General features: G+C 41.4%; 1 protein-coding gene across 1 annotated transcript in view; it reads right to left on the bottom strand.

The window, feature by feature from the left end:
- Positions 1-913: 913 nt before the first annotated feature.
- Positions 914-8,274, bottom strand: part of iqsec3b (IQ motif and Sec7 domain ArfGEF 3b) — a 28,027-nt gene continuing 20,666 nt past the window's right edge. The window contains exons 8-14 of the mRNA XM_017305373.1: positions 4,691-4,830; positions 4,448-4,579; positions 4,219-4,318; positions 3,348-3,506; positions 3,152-3,244; positions 2,943-2,989; positions 914-1,046 (exon numbers count right to left, since the gene is read on the bottom strand). Of these exons, the coding sequence (XP_017160862.1) occupies positions 1,011-1,046; positions 2,943-2,989; positions 3,152-3,244; positions 3,348-3,506; positions 4,219-4,318; positions 4,448-4,579; positions 4,691-4,830 (707 nt within the window). The 3' untranslated portion in view covers positions 914-1,010. The remainder of the gene's footprint in view (positions 1,047-2,942; positions 2,990-3,151; positions 3,245-3,347; positions 3,507-4,218; positions 4,319-4,447; positions 4,580-4,690; positions 4,831-8,274) is intronic.

Genomic DNA, 8,274 nt, shown 5'->3' with positions numbered 1-8,274 from the left:
ATGGCTACATATTTACCCAGAGCGCTACATGGAAATGCAAAAGACATTACATTTCCTTCTGCTTTATAACTATGCATCACTTTGTAAAATCCCAAGAAAATAGATTAAAATTTGTGTAGTCAAGCTCAATGTGAAGAAATTCAAGTGATATTAGTACTTTTTCACTTTTTCACATTAGGCATCGTTACTGAAAGATTTCCTCACATTCACTCCAGTAAAGATCCACACCAATGAAGAGCAATATTAATATCCAGAACAGAAAACAGTCCTTCATTCTCGTCCTCTTGGGACAGATTTTCTTTCGCTCGGTTTCTCGATCCGAGCTTGCTGAGACGTTTGCCTGATGGCTGACATTTAAAAATGCAAACAAAGCATATTTCTTAAAAACTGGGAAATGTAGACAGGCTACATCAGTTAATACTGGGTGACATTTTGGAGACAAAAGAAGTAAAAGATGTCTTTCAGAACCACTATTAAAGCTCACATTCAAAACAAATCACAGTTTTGTCAAGTTCTATGAGTAGATTCTTGATTTTCTTTTTCCTTCCACATATATAGTATTTCCTCAACGTTTTTTGCGTTGACATGTGCTACACCGACTTTGTGCAAGTGTGAGGATCAACTTATTTTCTTTTTTTTTTTTTCATACAATGCTGCGGGAGCCGCTGGAGTTGCGCCGGCGGGTGAGGGGCATGGTGTGGTGGAAGGGCATGGGCGAGTCAGGTGGACAGAACTGGTGGGGGTGGTTGTAAGGAGGAGGAGGAGGCGGCAGGGGCGGCTGGGGTCCGTCTCCCTCTCTGACTCGGACGGGAGTGGACATGGCAGACTGGATGAGCTGATGGGTCGCCGGGCCTTGGCTGAGAAACGCCTCCATCCGTCCCCGTCCGCTCTGGTCCACAACTATCACCTTGACAATCTGCTGGCACTGGATGAGGGTCTCTGGGCGGAGCTCTCCGGCCTGGACGGGGCTGAGCAGGGTGGGGGGTGCAGCCAGGGCCAGGGGTGCGGACTCAATGCTGGGCTGGCTCAGCTGATAGGTCTGCAGCCTGTTGTGAATTGACACCTAGTTTAGGAACAGTCAGAGAACGCATGAGGAGTTACCAGCCTGAACGCAGCCTCTACGCAGCCCTCTGGTGTGTTAACGCACATGGGCATGCAGGCATGCAGGTGGTGGCATGCATTGCGAGCGCATGCAAGATTCACACTCTCTCCTGCTGTCCCTAATCTATTTACTAAATCCACATTCAGATTTCATTTCCGGCCACAATTTATGCAAACACCAGCCCGGGAGGAGAAAACGGGGGGTCGTGGGGTAAGACGAGATCGTAGGCAGAAGTTTTAGCAGGAACAGTTTGGGTTTTACGTATGTGGGTGTGCCGTAATAGAAAATGAGTGGCAGAATGATAGGCTTAGAGATAAAGGAGTATCAGGAGAGGAAAGAGGCGACACCGAGGGCGTGGTGTCTCCCTAACACAATAAGTTACAACTCTAAGGGGCTAAGCGAAAGGCAGGGGGAAGAGGGGAAAATGAGTAAAACAAGGACAGAACTGCAAAAGAAAGAACAGATTCATCTATATGCCTATGTTTAAAGAGATGGTAAAGGATTTTTTTTTTCTCAGAGGTTCTATTAAAAGGCTATATGCAGTTAATATGTTCCCAGTAGTAACTCTCTTGCTGTCTTTATTTAGCATAAATCCACTTCTATTTTAAAACAACTCCAGTGATTTTGTGGTAGCACAATGCCGTAGCTGCAAGCAGAAGCCTCATATTCAGAGGTCATTAGTCATTGCAATCTGTCTGGGGTTCAGTTCCTGGACTAGGGAGCTTTTCTGCATGTTTCCATCCCTTTACTCTGCCTATCTCCATGGCTACGGTGAATAAAGGCCATGAGAATCACACAATTCCTTAAAAACACTTTTATGACCCTTCTGTTTGGTGAACTTTAAAATGTCGTCCTGTTTGCATTAGGCGGGTAATGACACAGTCGCTGACCATTTACGCAGAAAATGGGGTTGGAGGTGATACAACACTATGTAAAACACCCTGAGCATGTGATGTATTAAGGATCTCATACAACAGTAAGGCTGTGTAAAAAGTGGAAATACTGTAGCTCTTTAAGTGAACACAATTTTAAGGATATTTTTTTTTTCAATGCCTTGCTTTTCTGCTTGATAACCAGAAATGCTTTAAATGTTTCGTTCTTAGCACATGGGTTTCACTGGACACCTCCTCCAACTTCCACTTCCTCTATAAATTATCATCAACTTCTCTGTGAATAACTGGCCAACGAACACATGACAACAGCTTAAAGATCCATAAAATATCAGTAGAATAACATTTTTGAAATTGGAGTTGTTTTAAAACGTTTGAGGTCTCCTTTTCGGTCCGAGGCCAACTGATCTGGATTTTTATTCAGTTAAAATCACCACGAGAGTTATTAACTGTTGATAACCTTTTAATAGAGACACAGTTACAAAATCCAGGACTATCACTTTAAAGGAGGAGCTTGTTCCACCCAGACCCAACATTAACACATGCACCTTTTGACTTTTACAGTATCAAGCTCATCTAGCTTTGTAGATGGTATTCCAGGAGCCGGCCAACCTTGTGCTCGCTCAAATGGGAAGTCTGGCTGGTTTCAGCGGGGATGTCTGAAGGGCTGTTTTGTAAGCAGCGGCTGCTGGTCCACTTATCAGAAACAGAATGAGGCTGTTTGCAGCGCTACTACAGAGCCACCTCTTAGCAGCCTTTGTAGGTTTGTCTGTATAGTAGGGATGTGCTGCAGGCGGTGCTCTTTTAAAGCAAAGCAAAAAGCACTCTCCTTTCAGGATGAGGCACAGTCCCTGTCTAACTGCATATACACACACAAACACGCGCAACATTCACAGTGCTGAATATGCAGATACTTACCTGAGGGAGACGAGAGTAGCTTAGGCACTCACCTCTACTGTGTTGTTGTTGCCAGTTTTATCATACACATCCTGTTGGCCTGTGGGATGAAAATGTATCTCTGTCAGTCATCCGGCATATATGTATACTAAAAAACCAAGTCATCCGGCATATATGTATACTAAAAAACCAAGGATATTGCATAGGGACCTGACATTTAGTTAATGTATGCCTCATTATGCTACACAAGCAAAACCAGCACCTGAGGGAGAGCCATGTCCCGTGTGTGTGTCCATTTGCCCGCCATTGGTGTGTAAACCATGCGACTGGATCCCTTGCTGCCTCTCCAGCTCCCCTACAAGGCGAAACGGGCAAGTGCTGCTGTCAGTGCCTGACGGCGTGCCACGGTTTTAATCAAATGTCCACGTAATGAGAGAGTAGCGTGCTTGTGTCCTTACACTGAATGTGAATCTGCTCCATCTCGTTGACCTCTGCGATCGCCTCTCTGAGCTCCTCCGCAAACTTCCTGAGCTCCTCTCCGCTGGGAGAGCAGAAACTAACCAGCTGCTTTTTCTCTGAGGTAAAGGGGCTCATCATGGTAATGCCGTGAGCATAATCTGAGCAAAGACCCAAAGAGAGAGGAAAAGGAAGAACTTCAATTATATCCGTGAGGTGGGGAAATGTGCGTCCTGCGGACCGTTAAAACTGAATTCAGCTCCGTTGCGTTTTTCTAAAAGACTGCGGCTAATAAAACGCCATCATGGGTTAAAAAAATAATCACCATATTGTGGGGGGGGGGACATCAGTTCATTGTTTTGTAATTGCTTGAAAGCACATGCTAACACATTTTGGGTTCTTTTAWAAATGCAACATTTTATTTAAGATTGCAACATTTTGTGTGTTGTGGATTCAGCTGCTGCTGAAACTGACATGCTAATCTGATCATAAACTCTTTCAATCAGAAATTAGAGCTAAAGGAGAACATTAATACAAATGAGTCCGGACATTTTAGTCCCTTGTCGATTTCCTTTGCTCTATTGTAATTTATAAATGTTTCTTTTACAGCTTCAGACTGGAAGATTGAACTATTCTTTCATCTTAAATATTTGAATCAGTTACAGTAAAGCACTTTTACTGAAGGATATTTACCACAATTTGATAGCAACGTGTGCCATTATGTATTGCAATGAAACCCTCACAGTCTGAGTGCTGACACTGACCTGAAAGAACAACAGTAAAATGGACAACTTGGCGAGCTCAGCACTTTTTATGCACAAAGCTAGGGCTTGTAATGGGAATAAATTGCTGCAAAGTAAAGTAGCATCTTACACTCATTGCTGAAGAGGTGAAACTGCATTCCCAGAAGACCCATAGCTTTACAGAAAGTGTATGAAGCTGAGCTTTTCTTCTTGGGACACAGCTTCAGGATCTGCACACACACACCGATGGTAAACTCGCCGCCGTCGCATGCTGGATATCAAACCACATCTCCTATTGGGCACGTGACAGCATGCATGCTCACGCACACCGGTGTCTCTTTCTGAAGGTCAATCCTTACCAGCAGCAGGTCATTAAAGAGGAACACCTCCCTTTGGAGCGCAGAGAGCTTCTGTTTGTGAGGTTTGTTGGCATCGGGAACCTCAAACAGACGGCAGCAGCACACCAGCCGTCTGTGGGGCACAGCAAGGACCTGAAGGAACAAGGTCAAAGAGACGGAGAGGGCGGCTAATGCAAAACAGATTGCTGCGAGACAATTCAAACCGAACGAGACACGGGTAAAGAGGAAAAGTCTGATACTGACCGTCTTCAGGCCCAGGATGGACTGCTCCACACGACTCACGTATGTGACATGGTCTTCGTTGGAGCGCAGCTCTCTCTGCTGAATCCTTTCATAAATGCCTGCAACCATCTCTCTGGGGATGTCTGCTCCGTCATCCACACCTGAGAGAATTCAAAGGTTCATTCAATGCTGGAGTGATTGTGATAAAAAAAACAAAAACAAAAAATAACAACTCAAATGAGGTTCTGATACCTTTGCTCTGTAGCACAGAAAGCTTCGAAGCATCAAATCAGAAGCAATAAATACAAATTATAGTCTTTAAAATGTATTTTATATGTTTTGAAACCCCCTAAAGCAATAAATAATTATTCAAACTGGAGCAGAATTTTGTGTACCTCTCAAGTCTGCAGCGTGTCCGTGCTCATTTTCTGTTGCTGCTGCGCAGTTGAGTGTTTTACTGAGGAATCTGATAGCAGTAATCTAAATAGTTTAGTGAAGCCAAGGCTAGATTTTTGCATAGAATCCTTCACAACCAAAGTCGCTAAAATTGCTTTAGAGGAGAAGAAGCATTTCAAGAAAAAGAGCATTAAAATAAAAACAAGAAGTCTTGCATTAAAAGAAAAATTCAGTGAAATGCAAGTTCGAAACAATTAAATACCTAAAACATAAAATGAAACTGACAAAATAATCTTTGATCTTTTTAGAAAGCAATTTCTGCATATGTTGTGTTTCCATGATGTCAGTTCCAGAGCAGAGGGGAACAGAAATTAAACGCTGCCTCCTCTTATTTAATTCTGGTCTAACAAACACTAATGAAGAAACAGCAACCTGGTGATATGAGAATCCATCTAGTGATTTAAAAACCATTAACAAGATTTTAATCTATCTCATCTGTCTTTTTACAAACAGGGAGCCAGTGCACTGATTTAAGTTCTGGTGGGATGGGATCCATTTTCCTGGTGTTTTGTCAGGATCTTGGCAACAACATATATTTGCGATTCCTTTTTTATTCACACATCTAAAGACACCATTACAATAATATAATCTGCAAAAAGTATGTTGTTCAGTTTCTTTAGACTCCTAATTGTTAAATGACACGTAGTATTGCTTTATAATTCATTGGTGCATGAACATAATAAAGCGTATAGACATAAATTTACATTATTTTGTAATTTAAAATTTGCAAAAGTTTGCTACGTAGAGTGTATAAAACCTTCCACTGTTCTAGCTTATAAAATATAGATATAATCTATATATATAAATATAGATATAAATTATCTGCAACATATAGCTCAAGTTGCAGTTTTGAGCTATATGACTGCAACTCGTTCTAGCTTTCTTATGCTGTGCATGTCACTATGTTGTCTAATAGAGGGGGGAAAAATTTAATTAGAATTAAATGTAAACATGACCATGCATGTCACAAACATGCTAGCCTGATCAGCTTTTTCAGACTTTTAGTAGAAATTTGATCAAAGCAAACAGGACTTTAAATAGTTTAACATAAAGAAACATTTTTTCTTCAGATACAGGGAGCTGTTTAAGTAGTTAAATAAATGATACCAAATTGAAATTCATGACACAATTCAGATTACGGCACAGTCTGCAGGAATTACTGCGCTGAGTATTGGCTTTTTCTATTTGTTTTCTGCTTCCATGTTCTGTGTTGTTATCTCCTATTCTACTTCGTTTAATCTCGCTTTTGTTACTATGATTGCTTTTGTTTTACCTTTCTCCTCTAGTCATTTAATTTAACTGCTGTCCCTCACACACCTGGCTGTTGTTTGCTGATTGCCACTCAGCCGTTCTTCATTTGTTTTTAATTATCTCTGTACAAATTGTGGCAAAATTCTTGGGCTCACGGCCAGATAGTTTTAATTGTTTCTTCCCCTGCCTAATGCCCGACACATTATGGATTACCGTCTGTTTAAAGTTTCTTTTGATTTTCCTTCCGCAGCACTATTGGCTTCCCAGTTCCTTTTTGAAGCAGAATAAAATTAAACATTTCTCCCAATCTTCTGCATCTTCATCGTTTTTCATTTTCACCTTAGCACTCATCTTAGCATTCCTTTTTGGCCGATACTCTAAGTTTTGATTATTCACACATTGTGGCCGTGAATCACTTCAGAGGGTAACTGGATGCAACAGTCATATTGACAGTTAATAATCTGAATGGATTGAAGACAAAATAGTTTAGGTTCCAAAAATTAAAATACTGTGAAAATGTTTCCGATTTTTTGTTACTCATTTTTGAATGGATAGACTCTTGTGGATGAATTGATTGGTAGTAGAAAACTTTCATAGGAATATTTCACCCATTGCCAAGCGCCTTACACAGTCACCCAGGCTACAACACAAAATATAAGAAAAAAAACTGAAGTACCTACTGACCAACCAGATATTTGACATTGAAACTCACAAATTATTATACAATATTATACAAACACACAAATGTGAAAATATCATAAAGCAGGTTGTTCAGAGTGTTAAGATATTAATAAAACATTGAATAGAAGAGAAAGTGTGGAAGACAGAGGTGGATCAGCAACAAGCCAAACTGCAGCTTTAACTCATTTAACAACCTCAGTCTCTAGGTGTGGACTAAGGCTGAAGTCAGTTCATCAAGAGCAACTACACACAGACCAATCCAACACCTGGGCTATAAATGTGGCCTTCCTTGTGTCAAGTCAATACTGTCTTACCCGACTAAGGAGAGAAAGAACTGAACCATTTCTCAGTGGTCCAAACTCCTCTTTTCAGATGAAAAAAAAGCATTCTATTTCATTTGGAAATCAATATCCCAAAGTCTAGGGAAAGAGCAGAGAGGCACAGGAGTCACAGAAGCTTGAAGTCCAGAGCGAAGTTTCACAGTCAGTGATAGTCTGGGGTGCCAAATCATCTGCTGTTGTTGGACCGCTTTGTTTTCTGAAGTCTACAGTCAACACAGCCACCAACCACGACTTGATTACGTCAAGCTTTTATTTTGCAAATCGCTTTATAAAGTTGCTACTTTCCAACAGGACTTGGCATCTGCCCACACTGCCAAGGTTACCAAAAGCTATTTTAATGACCATGCTGTCACTGTGCTTGATTGCTGCCAGTTTGCTGACAAGAGGAAGAGGAGAGACTCCAAAGCCAATGACGCCACACCATATTGAGGCAATAATTCATGCACCTGTGGGACAGACAGTATTAGAAGTTTCAGGTAATTCAACAAAGGTGATAAGATGTTTCTGGAAAATCAAGGATCACTATCATTAAATCTGACACTGAGCGAGACTTAATTAACTGCACCGATTCCAGAGCAGAGTCAAGGATATCAGAAATCTCATCCTGCGAAGCTGATGTTTTTCTGACGATAGCAAGCAGAGGCAGGCATCCACAGCCTCTTTGAGTAATTTATTTCAGTTCAAGAGGCCGTCACTCAGAAAACCGATAGTAAGGTTGATATGAGGCAGCTTGTTGTAAAGCTTTGACTTGCCATGCCCTCTCCTCTTCTCTTCATCTTCCTCATCATTCTTCCTGGCATTTCATCCCAATTAATCTCCTCCACATCAACAGTCAAGTGTTTCAGCTGTACATCTGTGTACACCTGGTTTATATAT

Source organism: Poecilia reticulata, linkage group LG6 (genome assembly GCF_000633615.1).
Source record: "Poecilia reticulata strain Guanapo linkage group LG6, Guppy_female_1.0+MT, whole genome shotgun sequence".
Lineage (NCBI taxonomy): Eukaryota > Metazoa > Chordata > Actinopteri > Cyprinodontiformes > Poeciliidae > Poecilia > Poecilia reticulata.
The sequence above is the reverse complement of the archived record's forward strand: the minus strand, read 5'-3'. Positions and strand labels throughout refer to the sequence as shown.